Source organism: Garra rufa, chromosome 10 (assembly GCF_049309525.1).
Source record: "Garra rufa chromosome 10, GarRuf1.0, whole genome shotgun sequence".
Classification (NCBI taxonomy): domain Eukaryota; kingdom Metazoa; phylum Chordata; class Actinopteri; order Cypriniformes; family Cyprinidae; genus Garra; species Garra rufa.
Window position 1 is genome coordinate 21495632 of NC_133370.1, and position 21122 is coordinate 21516753.

The window sequence follows — 21122 nt, forward strand, 5'->3', positions numbered from 1 at the left end:
TACAGAAAGTTCAAATGCTCACTGATGTTCCAGAAGGAAAAATTATGCATTGAGTTGGGGGTGCAAACTTTTGAACAGGATGGAGGTGTGTACGTTTTTCTTTCTTTGCCTAAATATATATATTTTTTAATTTAATTTTGCCCTACAGAAGGTACTTACATGTTTCCCAGAAGACAAAATAAGTTAAATTTACCCTGATCTTCAAATTCAAGAATTTTTAATGATAGGAATACCAGTATGTGTGTATAATTTTGTAAATATTTAAAAAGAGTAATATTATGCCAAGACAAGATACTTTGTGCGATCTTAATAGCTAAGTTTTGGTTATTATGGGAAGGTAAGATTGATTCAGTATAACATATGACTTAATTTTTAATACTAAAAATCATGATTTCTAACATATTGATATGGAAATTTGGCATCAGAAAAATGAAAAAGTTGACTGAATATGTGAGTTTGTTTATTTTTCTGGCTTGTATGAACAACAGAGCGTTTTCGCTGTAAAATAAAATATTTAACCAACATGTTCAATGATAAATACAGTAACGTTACATTTAGCTAAAACAGTGCTACCAGCATAACACAACCCTTTCCATCTTGCCTATGATTCGCGTTTATCATTTCCGGAAACACCGGATGTACGTCATTACATGATTGACTACATTGTTTTTACTTGGGAAGCTCGAGTGTCACGTTAGCTGTTACAGTGAGGTAAGTTGAAATGCAGAGCATAGATTATAACTAATTAATTAGAACCTACCGTTTTAAGCCATCTCTAACAGCGTTAATCTTATATGCGCGAATCTTTTGTTGTCTCCTGCACGACAGAATTGGCTTGAAAAATGTCATCGATGTGCTAGCTAAGCTAAGCGCTGTCTACATGTAGATCAGTCCTGACACTACTACAGACAGACTACTAGTATGACAGTTCTCATTAAGACTGATAGTTTAGATAGGAGACTGTTGTGCGGTGTGTTTGACAGCTGTACAGTCACTAGGCAATTCAGTATGTCTAAACTGATGTTCAGTGTTTGTTATTGATAAAAATTGATAGATAACATTTTGACAGCAACCATGTAAATAATACTGGTAATATTTGATACATTCATTTCTAAAGCATCTAAATTATCAGCACAATCAACACTTCACTGAAAGGAAAAAGAAAAACCTCCGTCCACATTCAGGATGTGGTATGTGGTCTTTAATGATTTAGGACTAGGTGTAAGAATAACTCTTACACTGATATTAATATTTTAAGGTAAGCATTTACGGCATTGAACGTGAGGGTTTTTAGGTAACGTTACGTTTATTTGTACGTCTCAGTCATAATTGTACTCTATTGGATTATATGTTTTGCCCGCCAACAAATACTACAGAGCTTTGATCATACAATTAAGCACTGAAATATAATTGTACTAAGACATACAGTTAGGAGATATAGAAAAAAAGTTATACTGTTTTAAAAATGTCATTGATTTCCATAACACGTTATCAAATTTCATCTTACCTTTTGGTGATATTAATAGCATCTGCACCAAATTACATATTTCTCTTAATAAAGTTGTAGTGTTTGTTTCTCCTTGAGTGTGAGCTCTGTATTTTTTTCTATATCATATTGTATGGGCCATAAAAGCCTGATGCATCAAACATGACACGAAAAACTTATTTTTTGGGTTTTCTTTGAATTTTTGTGTTAAGGTTCAATAATCTTACATTTAAAAATATTTCTACACTACCAGTCAAATGTTTTCGAACAGTAAGATTTTTAATGTCCTTAAAGAAATCTCTTCTGCTTACCTGTATTTATTTGGTCTAAAGCAAAACTGAAAAAAAAAAAAAAAACATTTTCTATTTTAATATATTTTAAAATGTAATTTATTCCTGTGATTTCAGTGCTGAATTTTAGAATCATTACTCCAGTCACATGATCCATCAGAAATCATTCTAATATTCTGATTTGCTGCTCAAAAACATTAATTATTATGTTGAAAACAGATTAGATTTTTTGTCAGGGTTTTTTATGAATAGAGAGTTCAGAAAAGCAGCATTTGTCTGAAATAAAAATCTTTTGTAACATAAATGTCTTTTTCATCACTTTGATCAACTTGAAGCTTCCTTGCTTAATAAAACTATTAATTTATATAATTTCTTCCCTCAATAAAAACATATATAAAATTATACTGTATAGTGTATAATGTTACAAAATGTTTACTTCAGATAAATGCTGATGTTTGGATCTTTCGATTCATCAAATAATCCTGAAAAAATGCACTCAACTGTTTTAAATATCGATAATAATAATGATATAAAAACTGTTTTTTGAGCAAATAAGCATAATAGAATGATTTCTGAAGGATCATGTGACACTGAAGACTGGTGTAATGATGCTAAAAATCTAGCTTTGATCACAGGAATAAATTACATTTTAAAATATATTCAAAAAGAAAACAGTTATTTTAGATAGTACAAAAATTTCACAATTTTACTGTTTTGCTGTACTTTGGATCAAATAAATACATGCGTGGTGAGCAGAAGAGAATTTCTTTACAAACTTTTGACTAGTAGTGTATACTAGGCACATACCAGTACAGCGTTAATTTATAAACATTATAACCTGATCAGTTGAAAGATAATTTTATAAAGCTGTTCTTTAACTTTTCTGTCTGCCGTTGGCTTAAAGCAGGAAAGCATCCAAGTGTTAGGTTCATAATGAATTCATGTGGTGAAGGGTTGCAAAGTTCCATCGGTGTTGAGGCATGAAATATTAAAGCAAGCCAGGGTGCTCAAGTATCAGATTAAGTTGTGCTAGTTGTGATTCTATCTCAGTTGATTTCTTTCATTGTATTATTGGTATTGTTTTACAGAGGACCATGAGTTTGCCAGCAGCCCCACCCAGCTATGCTGAAGCTACAGCAGGAGATAAAGAACAAGGAGCTGGTAGCTTCACTTACGCCTCCCAGCCGCCCCCAATGCCACCCCCAACCATGCCCATGCACCCCAGCTGGGCTTATGTGCATCCTGGTCCAAGTAAGAGACCATTTATTATAAAATATTTGGTATAGATGCAAAAGCGTTGTTTATATCTTCTCTGTTTAGGTCCAGGATATTCCAATGCGTATGCTGCAGACATGTCCTCACCCTTTTCTGACCCGAGCTCCAACAGCAGCTTCGACGGCCTCAGTGGAAACAACTGGGAGGACAAGAATATCCGCCGCATGTTCATAAGGAAGGTGTGAAAATCCTGTTTCAATTGTTTTCCCAATTAAGTGTCAGTAATAACATTTCAAATGTAACAAATGCTGTTCTTTTGAAATTTGCATTCATCAGTGCATTCTTTAAAATGATAGTTCACTCAAAAATGAAAATTTTGTCATTAATTATTCACCCTGATGTCGTTCCAAACCCGTAAGACCATTGTTCAAATTAAGATATTTTTGATGAAATCTGAGATCTTTATTCACCCTGCATAGACAGCAATGAAACGAACACGTTCAAGGCCCAGAAAAGTACCGGTTACGATAATGTATAAACATCCTAGTCATAAAAGCTTGTATTTCATTCTTAGGTCTTCTGTATCCTCATGGTTCAGCTCATGGTCACATTTGGTGTGGTGTCACTCTTCACATTTTGGTAAGTGATACACACATCAGAGGACATGACAACCTCATTTTATCTATTTATTCCACTTTGACTGACGACCGTTCTGTTTTTCACAGTGAGCCAGTCCGGAAGTTTGTACAGTACAATCGAGTTTTCTATCTGACCTCATAGTAAGTGACTGAATTATACACCGTTCTATTTCCTCATTACAAATTATGTTTACCCTGTTAGTGACACTGCTTTGTTTTGTCCAGCATGACTTTCATGGGAACATACTTGATGCTTGTATGCAGTACAAATGCACGGTAAAAAGATACTTTTTCTATTATGCATTTTTCTTGTTTTTGAGTTTGACGGCAGTTTAGGAGATGTTTGATAACATGAGATGTAATTTCGGGAACTTCTTTATTATCCTTTACTTATCATTGTTTGTGTTTCAACTACAGACGAAGATACCCTACTAATATGATCCTTCTGTCCATTTTTGTGAGTAATTTCATTGTCTTATTATTGTGCAAGTTAAGTGATAGTAAACACTCGTTTATAATAAGTATATTTATTAGTGGTGGGCATAGATTAATTTTTTTAATCTAGATTAATCTCACTGTAATCTTGGAATTAATCTAGATTAAAATGGCTAATCTGAATTCTGCCGAAAGCATTCAGAATATGTGTGCTACTATGTAAATGTGACTAAAAGTAAGTCTTTGAGAACGGGTTTCTCAAGCTAGGTGGCGCATTAGACCAGGGGCTCGTCTCCTGTTTCCAAAATGCATCACAAACTGCTTGACAATTGCATTTACAACACAATTAACTATACAAACTTGTGTAACCAACTATTCCTACACTGCATTTACTTCTGCGTAAAAGGCTGCGCGACGTGCGCATTGCAGTTATATACACAGTCTGTGTATTTAACTGCAACGCGCACTGGCATGGATATCTGCGTGCATAGTCTTCGGTTAAACTGCGTTGCTTTTAGAAGCGTCAATTCAGTTGTTGCATATAGTTTAATGTCTTTATTTCGGGATTATCAAAGTGCCCTAGTTAAAAGGGTCTAGCAACGCCCCTGCCCTGAAGCAAACCCGGCGGCTTCATAGCTGCATCCATGTTAGCACGTCTCGTTTGATGTGGTAATTTCACAGTAGGCATACACACAGGTTCGAAAACTCGTTCTCGCCCCCTACAGTGCAATTCGGCTAGGTATACATCCGTGCTAAACTATCAAGGTGAAATTCATCATAGCTTGCGTAGTATAGACCCAGCTCCCAACCCAACTTTGAGAATAGATTAACGGCGATATTTTTTTTATCGCCCGATAAGAGTCTCGCATTAACGCAGATAACGGCCCACCACTAATATTTATTAATAATAAGTATTCATTTTTAACCATCAGAAAAAGAAAAGGGTTAAAAGTCTTGCTTGATTTTTAGACTTTGGCGATGTCCTATATGGCAGGCATGCTAGCCAGGTAAGATAACTTCATATTTACACTCATTGACTTAAAGGTATAATTCACCCAAAAATGGAAAATTCTGTCATTGATTACTCACTCTCATGTCTTTCCAAACATGTAAGACCTTCGTTCATCTTCAGAACACAAATTAAGATATTTTTGATGAAATCCGAGAGCTTTCTGACCCTACATAAACAGCAATGAAACTGACACATTCTAGGCCCAGAAAGGTAGTAAGGACATTGTATGATAGTTAGGATGTTGGACAATAGCTCATTTGACATCAGTGGTTCAATCTTAATTTTATGAAGCTACAAGAATACTTTTTGTGCACAAAGAAAACAAAAATAACAACTTTATTAAACGGTTTCTTCTCTTCTCTGTCAGTCTCCTCAAAGAATTGTTAAATAAAGTCTTTTTTCTTGTTTTCTTAGTTTTTGTAGCTTTATAAAATTATTGTTGATCCACTGATGTCACAGGGACTATTTTAAAAATGTCCTTACTACCTTTCTGGGCCTTGAATGTGTCAGTTGCATTGCTGTCTATGCAGGGTCAGAAAGCCTTTGGATTTCATCAAAAATATCTTAATTTGTGTTCTGAAGATGATCGAAGGTCTTATGGTTTTATAACAACACAAGGGTGAGTTCTGTTAATGACAGAATTTTTGGCTGAACTATCCCTTTAATATAAATCATTGGGCACTGCTAGAGGTGAAATATTCTTTATAATCTAGTTTTTTTTTTTTTTTTTTTTTTCATTTTTAGCTCTTAAACTTAGTAAATGTCACCGTATGTGCTTCAGGTATACCTTGCAATTGCAATATCCAAAATCCTTGTCCTCGTGGGGACATTTTTGGTAAACAGCTTATGAATCACAGATTTTTTTAAGATTTAAAAAAAATTAAGTTTTGTGTGAGGGGTAGGGTTAGGTTTAAGGGAATAGAAAATACAGTTCATAAAGTATAAAAACCATTACGTCTATGGAATATCGAATTTGCGCCACTACTTTCAGTTTTTAATCTCATCCTCTTTCTATCTACAGCTACCATAACACCAAAGTGGTGATGATGTGTGTGGGCATCACAGCACTGGTGTGTTTGGCCATCACTCTCTTCTGTTTCCAATCCAGGGTGAGCTCATTTTGTCCTAAACGGCTTCTTTCAAGTGCTTCATTTATGTTTAATTTGATATAGTGTTGTCTTCTGTCATCTAGGTGGACTTCACCACCTGTCATGGATTACTTTTCTCCCTCATGATGGTGCTGATGATCACTGGGCTTCTGCTGTTCTTCACCGCACCATTTGGATATGTAAGCTGCTTGTAAACCCTTAATACACGTTTAAATACTAGATAATTTTAAAATGTTCACATAATGCTGTATCATAATCACTTAGATTTACCTTTCACATCTTTTTAAAATATGTATGTACACTAAAAAAATTACCAGAATTGTAATGGTGAAAATGACAGCTGTTAATGGCAAAAACAGCTGCCATTTTCCTGATTTTTATATAATATATATTAATACACACTGCTCTTTAAAAGTTCAGTAAGTAACTTCAGTAAGATTTCGCTCATCAAGGCTGGATTTACTTGATTAAAAATACAGGGAGAAAACAGTAATGTTGTGAAATATTATTACAATGTAATAGATCACATCTTGACCTCAGGACTTGGTTTTTGCTCTGATTTGCATTTTCAGCTGTTAGACCTTTTCTGAGAGGTGTGTGCCTTTCTAAATCGTACTCATTTAAATGAATTTGCCACAGTTTAACTCCACTCGAAGTGTAGTAACATCTAGAAGCACTATGAATGCTCCTGAGCTAAATTTTGAGTGTTCCAGAAAAGGGTATGAATACTTATGCAACGGGATCTTTTCAGTTTTTTATTTTTAATAAATTTGCACAAATGTTAAAAACCTATTTTTTGCTTTGCCATTATGGAGTAGGGAGTGTAGATTGATGTGGGAAAAAAGTAATTTAAAGTAGTTTAACATAAGGCAGCAACATAACAAAATGTGAAAAAAAATGAACAGGTATGAATAATTTCACAAGGCACTGTATGTATTGCCAGTTATCATTTTGAAATCAAAATGAAAATATCGATCCATTCATGTATTGTGGTCAACTCAAACATCTGCTTCTGTCTGTGGTTTTAGATACCCTGGTTGCACACTGCTTATGCTGGATTTGGTGCTCTGGTTTTCACTCTGGTTAGTACCCTTTAACTACACAACACTGTCATGTTCATGTGCTCCGTACAAAATGTAACAATCTTTTTTTTTGTCATGCTTCAGTTTCTGGCATTTGACATGCAGCTGCTGATCGGCAACAGGCGGTACTCGCTGAACCCAGAGGAACATGTGTTTGGAGCCATCTGCCTCTACATGGATGTGGTCTACATATTCCTTTTTTTCCTTCAGCTCTTTGGGAGCCGTGAGTGAGGTGTTCATGCTGTGCCCGGGGGTTTAGCCTTTGTCCTCTGTTACACACACACCCACACCCACACACACACACACACATACTTTTCTCAGATACTCCAAGGTTTGGTGAGGAGCGAACAGTCTTCCTTCATTCTGTGTGGCAGTTTGATGTGTGCTGTTGTTTTCCTTCTGGTCATGGTTCGGCAGCTCTTTGCACACCTTGTATGCACCCTCGCTGCAAGATAACCATGCTACCAATCAGATATACACATGCTGTTCAGGGTAGACAATAACTGCACATCATTTTTGTGTCTTCACTTCAAGTGATTTGAAAAACCCTAGATCATCTGCATCGAATCATGTTTAGAATTCCAGCATACAATAATGAGAAAAAAAAATCAGTGTGTGTTTGAGTGTGATTTAGTGGGGAATATAGTGACAGTACTTACTTGTCAATGGATATTATCCCTTCGTTTGCACGTTGTATAGTTGAAATGAATCTTAAACCTGACAGGCAGCTCTTTGCCGGCAATCACTAAATGTATAACGGTCCTTTCAACCTGAGTTTTGTCAATCAGCAACATTGTGCAGTGAGCTAGAGAGGCTGTATGTGACACTTTGAATTGCTTTTTGTGCAATAATCTGCTCTTGACTGGGGGACAGATGCTGGAGCTTACAGGAACTTGTCACAGTCAGTAAATATTTTGTGCCTCTGAATGCTGGTTGATAATGAGGTTTCAGTGTTGTATGCAGATTTATATAAAAAAAAAATATATATATATATATATATATATATATACTGTGTGCCAAAAACAGCTGTCACGTGACGATGGCAGAGATTTTAAGTGCGGCACTTGGTCCAGCAGGTCAGTCGTGAGGTCTGCAATATATGTCTATGAATTGCCTCGTAAGTGTGTGATGCTTGGGTGTTTTTGCTAATTTTCAAAACACTTGATTGCTTTATTTCAGATTTTCTTTGTCACCTTTAAGTAAAACGGTTTGGATACTGAATTATCAGGTGCTGACTTTGAAAAGAGATGACTTATTACATTCAGAAGAGACAAAAGATGATATAATGTATTTTATGATTTGTTTCAAGCACATAGGGCTTGTTTTCCATGGGCTTTAATATACTTCTCTTGTCTCTTCAACTTACAGGTGTAGAGAGTGTGTTGACATTTTAATTTGGGACAATTCTGAAAACCTCAGTAGGTTTTTAGGTCACTTATTCACGTCTATTGACATTCCTCTTTGCTTGCATTTTGAAATGCTTCTGTAAATTAAACATTCATCTTTTTGATGGATTGGTGTTTCGTTCGTCACAGTGGATTATAAGAGATTTAGGTAGAAAGCCTCACATACTCATTATTTCTTGATTTAAGGCTATGCTAACCTACGATAATGTTGCTGACATGAATGGCAGTTTAAAAAACACAAAACTACAGTTGAATCTGCAAAATGTTAATTATTTTGTCAAAATAAGAGGTATCATACAAAATGAATGTTATTTTTTATTTAGTTCTGACCTTAATGAGATATTACACATAAGACATTTACCATATAGTCCACAAGAGAAAATAGTTTACATCCCGTTCAAAAGTTTACATACACTTGATTCTTAATACTGTGTTGTTACCTGAATGATCCACAAAAATCTTTCAGGTCCCAAAACTTCTTTGGTTTTTCAGCATTTTTTGTGTATTTGAAACCTTTCCAAAAATGACTGGATTTTGAGATCCATCTTTTCACACTGAGGACAACTGAGGGACTCGTATGCAACTATTAGAGAAGGTTTAATTGCTCACTGATGCTTCAGAAGGAAAAAGGGTGCATTAAGAGCCAGGGGTGAAAACGTTTGCACAGAATGAAGATGTGTACATTTTATTTTGCCTAAATACCCTTTTTTTCATTAGGACTGCCCTTTAGCGGCTGCAGAAGATACTTGCATGTTTCCCAAAAGAAAAAAATAAGTGAAATTTACCCTGATCTTCAGATTCAAAATTTCAAGATCTTAATGCATTGTTTTTCTTTTGGAGCATTTGAAGCTGTTGTCCTCAGTGTAAAAAAGGTGGATCTTATAATCCAACAGTCATTGTTGGAAATGGTTTAAATACACAAAAATGCTGAAAAACCAAATCATTTGTGGGACCGGAAGGATTTTTCTAAAGAACAGCGGACAGTTTAACTGGGGACTCATGAACAACTATTACTAAACAAACAAACAAACAAACAAAAAACAGCTGTGGATCATCAGATAACAACACAGTATTAAGAATCAAGCATATGTAAACTTTTGAACAAGGTAATTTTTTTCTTGTGCACTATATGTAAATGTCTTTTATGTGAAATGTCTTATTCAGGTCAGTACTAAATAAAAATTAACATGCATTTTGTATGGTCTCTTTTATTTTGGTCAAATAATTACCATTTCGCAGATTCTGCAAAGTGTATGTTATCTTTTGACTTCTACTGTATGTATGTACATTTCACACATGCAACTTCTTTCCTTTTTAGATTAAATGTATAAAGGCTTTACAGACACTGAAAGCTTAACCTTTAAAAGCTTTTTTTTTTCTTCCAGAGGAAGGATTTCAATTTGAGGTGATCTGTGTATTTTTTTGTGCAGTTCTTATTGTTCATGTGCATATTAAGTGTGAGTGTATATGGATCACCCTATGCCTTTCCTATCTCTCTCTCTGTGCACTTCTGTGTCTACAAATAAATACGTTTAACCTATAATTACTGCATGATCTGTGGTACAGAGACCCACTGTGTGCTAATTTAGAACTGAAAAGCATTCCCTCTTTTTCCTGGTAAAATACTAATGGCCTGTGGATGATAACAGGATATTGTGTTGTTTTGTAACCTCATCTGTGCTTTAGAAAAATAAATAAACAGAACGGTGAATAATAAACTGGTGTGTCTATTGTATGTGTTATTCCTGTTATGCAATAACTTTAAAAAGTACATTAGTGCTACGTCTAGAAGTCTCATCTGTAAACTTGCTCTTTATTTTAAATATTATTTTAGGGCTTTTTAAAGCTTTGCTTATGTTTATACTGTTTTTTTTTTCAGCCAAAATTATCACGTCCTTGAGGATGATGTAAATAAGCAAGTGGCCTTTATTTAATTACAAATTAAAACAATATTCCAAGGAAAATAAATAAATTAAGGTTTTTGAGGAAAACATTCTAGGATTTTTCTCCATATAGTGGAGTTCAATGGTGCCCAACAGGTTGAAGGTCCAAACTGCAGTTTTAATGCAGCTTCAAAGGGCTCTACATGATCCCAGCAGAGGAATAAGGGTCTTATATAGCAAAACTATGTCTTTTCATAAGAAATTAAAATGTATATACTTTTAACCACAAATGCTCATCTAGCACTAGCTGGACCTCACGCTTTACATAATCAGGCATGTGTGGAAGTACCGACCCAGTGTTTACAAAGCGAATGTGCAAAGCAAGTCAAACTCTTTATAAAATAAGGTAACACAATGACGAGTTTTTCGCCTTATTAAACCGAAATACACCAACAAAGACCTGCCTGATTACCAGTGAAGACGTGCATGCGCATTGCAGAGCTAGTGCAAGACAAGCATTTGTGGTTTAAAAAGTATATACACTTTTATTTTTATTTTTAATGACTGATCGTTTCGTTAGATAAGACCCTTATTCCTCGGCTGGGATCATGAACCCTTTGAAGCTGCATTAAAAAAACTGCTATTTAGACATTAAGCCCGTTGGGCATCATTAATCTCCACTATTTGGAGAAAAATCCTGCAATATTTTCAAAAACCTTAATTTATTTTCGACTGAAGAAAGAAAGACATGATTTTATTTAGAATTTAAATTCTGGAGTGAACTAACCCTTTATTAAAAATTAATAATAATATAGTTAATATACATTCAATGCAAAATTCAACAAAAACCATATAATTAAAGTGTAAATATAATTTAAATCTAAATTTAAATGGGAATAAAACGAATGGGAGTAACCCTAAATCGTGAGACCTGGCTGGTCACGTGATCCCCACGCTTGACGTCATTGTATAATCACAGAAATATGGCGCTGCGCTCTTACTGTCTACAGCTGGCTGCACAGGTAGCTCGTTTAAAGCATTGTGTAATCGACTGTACGAGAAATGGATCCGGTTCTAGTTTATCGTTTGCAAGAATCAAATCGCTGCATGAGCCGGCTGGTGTGTTCGCGCGGTCGAGCCGCTGTGTGAGCCGCTGCCACAGAAGGTCATGGTCTCTGTGTGTCAGTGAGAAGCGGCACTCAGGAACTGCAGGGTTCAACAGCTGGACTCTGGCGTGGGGTGCCATGGGTGAGTTGACATAGCGGTTTTTTGTGAATCAGAAACATTAGTAGCTGCATTGGATGCCATCACAACTGCGGTTCGTGATATTTACGTAATTTATCCCTGCTGAAAAAAAACAGACACCATTACAAAATGTGTAATGGTATTACTAATTGCAATGGGAATGCTATTGTTTTTTATGCAAACTGTACCCTGCTGAAAAAAAAACTGTTAAACCAGCCTAGGCTGGTTGGCTGGTCTTAGCTGGTCTCCCAGCCTGGCCAGGCTGGTTTTAGCTGGTGATCTCCCAGCCTTATTAGTTAAGACCAGCCTGGATAGTGGCTGAAACCCCTCTAAAACCAGCCTGCTGACCAGCTAAAACCAGCTGGTTGACTGGTTTTTAGCTGTTTTTTTCAGCAGGGTATTGGGCCTTGTGGGTTTTTACTGGTAATTGGTCGCCTTCTATTGGTGGCTTGTTAAATCCACTAAATCCTAATGGAATATGTCCCATACAGAAAAACAATTTTAATGGTATTATTGGTTAAAAGTTGATGGTTTGTAATGAGAATTTCTGTGATGGTTTTTTTTTTTTTTTTTTTTTTTTCCAGCTGGGATGAACCACCTTATTGCAAGATGAGCTCTGTATGTGTCATGATTAAAGTGTTCTAACAGTGAGATTTGCTTTTGAATCAGCCTTTTCACTTTTTGGAAGCACTGATGAGAGGACTGAGGAACAAAAGCTTGAGGATGAACTTATTCTGCTCTTGAAAAAAGCCAAGGTATACTGTAATGCTTTACTGAGCTCTCTTTACTGACACAATATTACAAACACAAATTAAGATATTTTTGATGACCCTGCATAGACAGTTATTCATCTACCATCATTAAGGCCCAAAAGGAAGTTTGTTGAATAAAGTTATTATTTTTGTTTTCTTTGCACACAAAAAGCGTTCTCGTAGGTTCATAAAGTTATGGTTGAACCACCGATGTCACATGGACTATTTTAACAATGTCCTTACTTCCTTATTCACCCAAGTCTTGAACCTGTCAGTTGCATTGCTGTCTTTGCAGTGTCAGAAAGCTCTCGGATTTCATCAAAATATCTTAATTTGTGTTCCTAAGATGAATAAAGTTCTTTTAAACATGAGAATGAGTAACCTAAGTAATGACAGGATTCAAATTTTTGGGTGAACTATCCCTTTAAGGCTGGCATACACTATATGACTTTTCAAATCAGATTTTAAAACACTTTGCATGTAGGCATTCATCCAGGGGACAAAAGTTGTATAGTGCATTCCAGTCTTGTATATTATTTTAAATGGTTTCCTTAATATTAAGGCTGAATGTTACTCCTTGTCCTTCACAGTACAGCATGATGACTGGGGAACTAGATGCTGCCAATGGTTTCTTACACAAAGCTGTTCGACTTGCACATCAGATGCACAATAACGATGCCATTATTTACACATACAGCCTGGTATGTTGTTTTTTTTTTCTTTTACTTTGTCCTCTTTTTTTATCTAGCCCAGTCCATGTTTTTCTCCTGCATGACAGAGATTAAATAAGAGCATAATTTTGATGTTTCTTTTGATGGCTTCACAGATGGCGAATTTTGCCTTTATCCAAGGTCAGCTGGATAATGTGAGTACGACTAAGGGTGATCTTCCCTCTGTCCTACTCCACTGACTCAGTACTCTTCATTAGTGCATGTATCTGTAGTAAACCTCAGCATGTGACTCTGTTTCTTGTTTTATATTGCAGGCTGAAAAGCTGTTCAAAGCAGCCTTGAGTTTTATGCTGTCAGGAGGTACACCACAGGTAAATACACTCATGTGTAAAACTTTTTACGGATCCCTTGATTTCTGAACACTGATTGACAAATTATCCTATAAAACAAAACAATGAGAAATGTGAGCCTAGACCACAAAACCAGTCATAGAGGTCAATGTTTGGAAATTGAGATTCATACATGCATGCATACAAACATTCTAAAAGCTGAGTAAATAAGCTTTCAAGTTATGCATGGTTTGTTTGGATATACCCTATCGCCTTTAAAGTTGTCCAAGTTAAGTTCTTTGAGTTTTGATATATTTACGGTAGAAAGTGTACAAAATATCTTCACGGAACATGATCTTTATTTAACATCCAAATTTTTGGCATAAAAGAAAAATCTATAATTTCGACCCATTTGGCTACAGATTTACCCGTGCTTTTTTTTTTTTTTTTAACTGCCTGTACCCTTTTTATCTCAAAAGGATGACAATGCAGTGATTGAGATGTCGTTGAAGCTGGCCAGCATATATGCCACTCAAAACAAGTGAGAGACTAATGTTAGTTATTTGCCCTATTGACCTCTGCACTGTTCAGTAACTCTGACTTTTCCTTTCCAGGAACGAATTGGCAGAGCATGGCTTTGAGTTCTGCACAGATTCTTTAGAGGCCAAGATTGAGAAACAGAAGGAGCTTCCTCCAGAAAGCCTGTCAGGTATCATAGCTGCCTTTCAGTTTTACCTATACGTCACTGTAAACGGATCATTTGTGTTTGTTTGTCAATGTATCTGCTTGATCTGCTTGTATTTCAAATAGACGAGGAGCGCAAAGACACCAGGCTGCTGCTTGGTCTTAGTCTGGATGCGAGAGCACGTTATTTGGCAGCTAATCATCGTTTCACAGGTGCCTGCAGAGATTATCGGCATGCACTGCAGATCTGCCAAGAGGAGCAGGGAGAATCACACCCACAGGTTATGTTTCTGTTGTAAGATATTACACACTGGTACATACAGTTGAGGTCAAAAGTTTACATATACCTTGCAAAATGTTAATTATTTTACCAAAATTGGAGGATTCACACAAAATGCATGTTATTTTTTTATTTAGAACTGACCTGAATAAGATAATTCACATGAAATACATTTACATAAGTTTACATATTGATTCTTAATACTGTGTTGTTACCTTAATGATCCACAGCTGTTTTTTTTACTGATGTTTTAGAAAATTCACCTTCATTCTGTTCAAAAGTTTTCACCCCTGACTCCTAATGCATCGTGTGTCCTTCTGAAGCATCGGGGAGCATTTGAACCTTCTGTAATAGTTATATATGAGTCCCTCAGTTGTCCTCAGTGTGAAAAGACAGATCTCAACAATCATACAGTCATCATTGGAAAGGGTTCAAATATACAAAAATGGTCAGTTTAACTGTTTAGGACAAACAAGGGACTCATGAACAACTATCACTAAACAAAAAAAAAAAACTGCTGTGGATCATTCAGGTAACAACAAAGTATTAAGAATCAAGTGTATGTAAACTTTGGAAAAAGTCAGTTTTCTCTTGTAAACTATATGTAAACTTTTTCGTCTTTTATGTGAAATGTCTTATTAATCTCAGTAGTAAAAAAAAAAAAAAAAAAAATTTGTATGGTCGCTCTTATTTTGGTAATATAATTAACCTTTTCCAGATTCTGCAAGGTAAATGTAAACTTTTGACCTTAACTGTATATCAAATAGTCATATTTATTCAATTAAGGTCTTCTGATGTGGCAAACCACATCCCTTTAAATGGTAATGTGCTATCTGCTTTAGACCCTGGTTTTGTTGAGTGACCTGGCAACCGTGTTGGACCTGCAAGGAAAGCATGATGAGGCTCTGGTTCATGTGAAGAAGGCGGTTGAGCTTGGAAAGGCAGCGGGTCACCCTGATCAGCATGTGCTACTTGGGAATATGGCCGGAATTTTGATGCACAAAGGTTTAACGGATCGCTTTAGCTCCATCGGCATTTACATATTCTTACATTTTTTTTTTTTTTCAATTGAATTCACGTGTTCACACTTATATTAAGTGTACAAATCACATTAAATATATTTTTTATAAATAGAAAGTATGAATTATAATCTTTACAAAATGCTAAAATAGAAAAATACAACATTATGTATTTATATTAATATATACACACAAATGGGATTTATCTTTTTGAAAAGCAATAGTTCACTCAAAAATTCAAATTACCCCATGATTTACTCACCCTCAAGCAGTCCTAGTAAACTCCCAATAGTGCATCCATTATAAAAGGTTAATAAAGGCCTTCTGAAGTAAATTGATGTGTTTTTGTAAGAAAAATATCCATTCTTCAAGCATTATAAACTGTAATTTCTAGCTTCCGCTAACTGTCATACATGCATCACGAGAGAGTGACGTTCCAGTGGATGACATAAGACACAGACGCAGCGTACACTTCATTGAGCAACTGACGAACATTGCAGCGCAGATGAAAGAGCAAAACAAAACACTGGTCAAGAATTAGAAGTACAAAAGTTGGATTTGTAAAGAAAAATGTGGGAGGATTTTGATATAAGCCAAGAGGAGACTGGTTTTCCTTTGCTAAACAGAAAAATGCTTCCTTTGCTCCTGTAAACAAAACTTGGTTCTCCCAAGACTAGCATTTTTATCAGAGCTTACGCTACGCCTACATCCTAAGCATCCACTGTAGCGGCACTCTGGTGAATGGCCATTCAACAGATAGCAGAAGCTAGAGATTACAGTTTATAAAGTTTTTAATACAGATATTTCTCTCACAGAAATGCATTGATTCCTTTCAGAAGGCCTGCATTAATTCACAGCTGTGTGGAGTACTTTTCATGATGGATGGATGGATGAACTTTTTTGGACTTGTGTTGGAATACTGAATATCAACACCCATTCACTGCCATTATAAAGCATGAAAGAGCCAGGACATTGTTTAATATAACTCTGATTGTATTTGTTTGAAAGAAGAAAGTCATACACCTAGGATGGCTTAAGGGTGAGTAAATCTTGGGGTAATTTTCTTTTAAGTATAATATCCCTTTGAACTCACTAATAATTATTAAAATTTTAAAATGGCTGTTTTAAATAGTTTTTTTAATACTGTGTTGGTAAAGCGGAATTTTCAGCAGCCATTTTTTTTTACTTTAGTATCACATATTAGATTAATATGCTGACTTGGTGGCTAAGAAATACAGATTTTTTATTTTTATTAATGTAATTAATGTTTACAACAGTTGTACTGCTTAATATTTTTGTTTAAATGATGATACATATTGTTTTATAACATTATAATATATTATTATATATAAGCAAGTATAATATAATGAATACATTTTCTCAAGGATATACAGCTGTGTCACTGCTGGTTTGTATTTTGTTGTCCAGGGGAGTTTGAGGAGGCTGGTAAACTGTATCAGCAAGCTCTGGCTCTGGCACATGCAGCAGGAGATGGAGAGGCCATTGAGCAGCTTCAGGAGGGCCTGAAAGAGCTGGCCAGCAGGAGAGATGGGCAAACGGAGAGCAAACCTGAGGAACAGGAGCTTAAGGAATGATCCAAAGAATGCCTCTGCAATCACACACTCCTGGAAGTACAGTATACTTCAATAGAGCACAACATTAGGACAAATATATCACTTTTGTGCAAAATCATCCTTACATACTTAAATTCACTGGTTGCCATTTCACATTTTTCACCCAATATACAACAGTACACAAAATACATTGCCCTTTTTATATATTACCTCCTATTAGACTTATTTTGTAGTCTTGCTCTTAGACTGTAATAAATTATCTGTAAAACAGAATCAGGGAAGATAATAAGAGACTGATGACTGAGTGAGAAGTCAGAAATTCTGTACATCAGGGCAGCTCATTATTGGTCTTTTGACAAATATTGTGCAATGAAACATGTAATAATCTTATTTAAAGCCATGTTGTGTTAATGTGTTTGATGTGAGAAGTGGTTTGATAAACCTGTGAACAAAATATTTGTCCTTGAATCTACTTTAGGTTGGTTTTGACAGCTGAATTCAGTCAAACTCATGCCCTGTAGAGGTCAGTATGTGTTCAGATTTCCTAAAGATCGTCCAAGAAACCAAAGTTTTAAAATCTAAAACGCGAAAGATCAGTAAATTCCAAATGCTGAATTCAGGAGTGATTTTTTTAAAGCTTGGTTGGTATTTAGACTCAATACATGAAAAAGAAACAATACATAAACCTTTAAATATTATTTAACCTTCTTGTAGCTTTAAAAATGTTAGCACTAATTTCTTGAAAAAAGGATTTTAACTTATCCGTTTAACTGGAATGAAGATATCAGGTGCTGTTCAAAATGTGCAACCAAAGCGAAGCTGTTGCCTGGAAGTTTCTCTGCTATTTTTAGTGCGTCAATTTAAAAGAAAATTGGATTAACTCGGTTACTTAATAACTGGCCTTGGATCCTTTTCACTCTTTAAACCATTAGTCAAATGTTGGTCTTATTCTCTGAAGATGATTCTCTTCTTCCCAATAAAAGAGTTAAATATTCTCTCAGTCTACAGGCTAAAAAGACCTAGAAGATTCGAATCAGCAGCTCTGTCTGATCTCGTCTGTGTTTCACGACAGATGTTTTCAGAAAGCGCTCTAAGAAGAGCTGCTGTGTCATCATGTTCCTAATGTAGTAGAATTCACACATGATATTTTAAACCTGTAATTATTAATAGTGGGAACAGCGAGTGCCGTCCTAATAATGGAGAAGGGATGCATTAGGGCTGGGTGCTCCGAGTGTGGTCTTGTCATGCCTGGGTGGTAAAAGATGCAGTGGGAGCATGAAGCTGAGATCATCAAGACTCAACTAGTAATTAAGGATCTCATAGAGTGTGGCTTGTCAGATAAGAGCAGCTCATATTTTCATTCAAACTCAAATCTTATATCAGTCTAGGGGGCATGAGGTGGGACAAAAAGTTTATATTGGCTAAGAAGTTAATGTGAGTCATGCTGTCCAATGCCTTAAGGCCTCTTGCAATGGGATTTGGAAATAACACAAACACATAAAATGTTTTTAGCATGGGCTTTGTGGTTTAAGTGTCCGAATTCTTTTAGGGTGCACAAATAATCCTTTTTGTTTATCCTTCTCTCTGCATTTTCTCAATGAGCATTGGTTGGTTGGTTTATTCCGGTTTGCAACTAAAATAACTTCTCTTGCTCCCTGCCCTCACACTGGTCGAGCTGTCATGCAAACAATAATTGCTGGTTTGTCAAGTCTGAGGGAGGAAAATGACGATTTACATGGGCTTTCTATTGTGCTGGGATCACTTTCCTCTCACTGCATGATTTCACATCCTCTGACACGCTCACACTAGCTAGCATGTCTGAATATTATCTTTTTTTTTTTTTTTCAGTATACGACATGATATTACAGCATAATGATATACAGTTGAAGTCAAAAGTTTGTGTACACCTTGCAGATTCTGTGAAATGTATGTTGTTTTTTATTTTGTACTGACCTGACTAACATATTACGGTAACACTTTACAATAAGGTTCATTAGTTAAACATTAGTTAATGTACTAACTAACATGAACTAACCATGAGCAATACATTTGTTACTGTATTTACTAATCTTCATTAACGTTAGTTAACGGAAATACAGTTGTTCATTGTTTGTTCATGTTAGTTCACACTGCATTAACTAATGTTAACAAAATTTTAATAATGCATGAGTAAATGTTGAAATTAACATGAACAAAGATTAATAAATGCTGTATAAGTGCAGCTCATTATTAGTTCATGTTAACTAATGTGGTTAACTAATGTTAACTAATGAACCTTATTGTAAAGTGTTACCCATATTTCACATAAAAGATGTTTACATATAGTTCACAAGAGAAAATAATAGTTTAATTTATAAAAATGACCCTGTTCATAAGTTTACATACACTTAATTCTATACTGCGTTGTTACCTGAATGATCAACAGCTGTGTTTTTTTTTTGTTTTTTTGTTTAGTGATAGTTGTTCATGAGTCCCTTGTTTGTCCTGAACAGTTTAACTGTCTGCTGTTCTTCAGAAAAAATCCTTTGGTTGTCCCACAAATTCTTTGGTTTTTCAGCATTTTTGTGTATTTTTGCATTTTTGTGTACTTTCCAACAACGACTGTATGATTTTAAGATCCATCTTTTCACACTGAGGACAACTGAGGGACTCGTATGCAATTATTACAGAAGGTTCAAAAGCTCACCGATGCTTCAGATGGAAACATGATGTAAACTTTTTGAATTTGAAGATCAGGGCCAATTTTTGTTATTTTGTCTTCTGGGGAGCATTCTGTCGATCATTCAGGTAACAACACAGTATTAAGAATCAAGAGGATGTAAACTTTTGAACGGGGTCATTTTTATAAGTTCAACCATTATTTTCTCTTGTGGACTATAAACGTCTTTTATGTGAGTCTTATTCAGGTTAGTATCAAATAAAAAACAGCATGCATCCTCTTATTTTGGTCAAATAATTAACATTTTGCAGATTCTGCAAGGTGTATGTAAACTTTTGACTTCAATTGTATCTTTTAATTTTTTGGTTCATTATTTTTCAATGCAGTACTTGACATAGTTACTCTTAAATTAAAGTTTGCCAGGTACCCAGAATCATGTAAGCTACAGTATTTGGATTTAGGTTCATAACAATATTGTCTGCTGCTTATTGAATTCTTGCCCTGTACACACAAGGTTAGCATGTAGCTCCAGGCAAAAGCTTCTGTTAGCACAGTAAAGCTGCAGGTCATTTTCCCAACAGCCCCTTCTGATTCTTTTTTATGCTGAGTTATTATTGAATTTACTGTTTTTGTTTTTCCTTTCTGCTTGTGAATTATAAACAATGTGAAGCCAGGGTTAATTTTTATGAAAGCCCCACTGCTTGTGTAAGATTTAGGCTTTTCTCTCACAGAAAAAAATCCAGATGTCAATATTTCCCTTTTTTTGATCAGTTTCAACAAAGCCTCATTCTCAGCTTTTAAATAATGAGAAGGAATACGGAGTGGCAATTCAATATTTGTTAATTGTTTAGTTTATTTATTTATTAGACTGGGGGTTTATATTATCTTTCTATATAGATAATTTCATGTTGATTACATAAATTTAAATATTTTTTAAAGAGAAAAACGTATCCACCTTATTTTTCTGTAAGAGCACACCATTTGTAAATTTTATGGTTCTGGCTTCTGGTCTCATCTGAGCCCCGCTATTTTTAGCTGTACAAAACATTGTGTTTTGCTGCTTGATATTGCTAATTGCTCTGTCTTATACTAATATTACCATATTATTTTAAATGTGCTATCTTAATTATATACACACTCGTTTGTAGACCACACAGATTTGACCATTTACTGCACGTTGCTATAGGCATACTTCGCGTAGAGCATATAATACAGTGTGTTGGAATTATTCCACACAAGAAAGTTGCTTTTTTCACTCTTCACACATTTTTACTGACACCTAGTGGTTCACCTCATGGATGCAGCATAACAACAGAGGAATTGTTCACCCAAAAATGTAAATCTGCTTAAAAT

The 21122-nt window shown here is 35.3% G+C and overlaps 2 protein-coding genes across 3 annotated transcripts; both read left to right on the top strand.

Moving 5' to 3' along the window:
- The first annotated feature begins 634 nt into the window (after positions 1–634).
- Positions 635–10391, top strand: faim2a (Fas apoptotic inhibitory molecule 2a). The gene is made up of 12 exons (XM_073848496.1): positions 635–711; positions 2865–3027; positions 3097–3230; positions 3566–3630; positions 3717–3770; positions 3855–3905; positions 4047–4086; positions 5034–5071; positions 6098–6185; positions 6269–6364; positions 7214–7267; positions 7352–10391. Exons 2-12 carry the CDS (start codon positions 2871–2873, stop codon positions 7496–7498), a joined length of 924 nt encoding a protein of 307 aa, XP_073704597.1. The 5' UTR covers positions 635–711; positions 2865–2870; the 3' UTR covers positions 7499–10391.
- Positions 10392–11539: 1148 nt separating this feature from the next.
- ttc19 (tetratricopeptide repeat domain 19) lies at positions 11540–17564 on the top strand. 2 transcript variants are annotated; one of them, XM_073849572.1, is made up of 10 exons: positions 11540–11804; positions 12471–12556; positions 13144–13254; positions 13380–13418; positions 13539–13595; positions 14033–14094; positions 14168–14262; positions 14364–14518; positions 15360–15522; positions 16965–17564. In XM_073849572.1, the coding sequence occupies exons 1-10, from the start codon at positions 11540–11542 to the stop codon at positions 17129–17131; spliced, it is 1200 nt and encodes a 399-aa protein (XP_073705673.1). In that variant the 3' UTR covers positions 17132–17564. The 2 variants fall into 2 exon arrangements, with proteins under 2 accessions (XP_073705673.1, XP_073705674.1); XM_073849573.1 differs by having other exon boundaries at positions 11666–11804; positions 12386–12556.
- The last annotated feature ends 3558 nt before the right edge of the window (positions 17565–21122 follow it).

Coding starts and splice junctions, on each gene's coding strand:
- ttc19 (XM_073849572.1), top strand. CDS start 11,540: ATGGCGCTGCGCTCTTACTGTCTACAGCTGGCTGCACAGGTAGCTCGT. Junction 14,263..14,363: donor TCCTCCAGAAAGCCTGTCAG/GTATCATAGCTG, acceptor TATTTCAAATAG/ACGAGGAGCGCAAAGACACC. Junction 15,523..16,964: donor CGGAATTTTGATGCACAAAG/GTTTAACGGATC, acceptor TTTGTTGTCCAG/GGGAGTTTGAGGAGGCTGGT.
- faim2a (XM_073848496.1), top strand. CDS start 2,871: ATGAGTTTGCCAGCAGCCCCACCCAGCTATGCTGAAGCTACAGCAGGA. Junction 3,028..3,096: donor TTATGTGCATCCTGGTCCAA/GTAAGAGACCAT, acceptor TTCTCTGTTTAG/GTCCAGGATATTCCAATGCG. Junction 5,072..6,097: donor ATGGCAGGCATGCTAGCCAG/GTAAGATAACTT, acceptor TTCTATCTACAG/CTACCATAACACCAAAGTGG.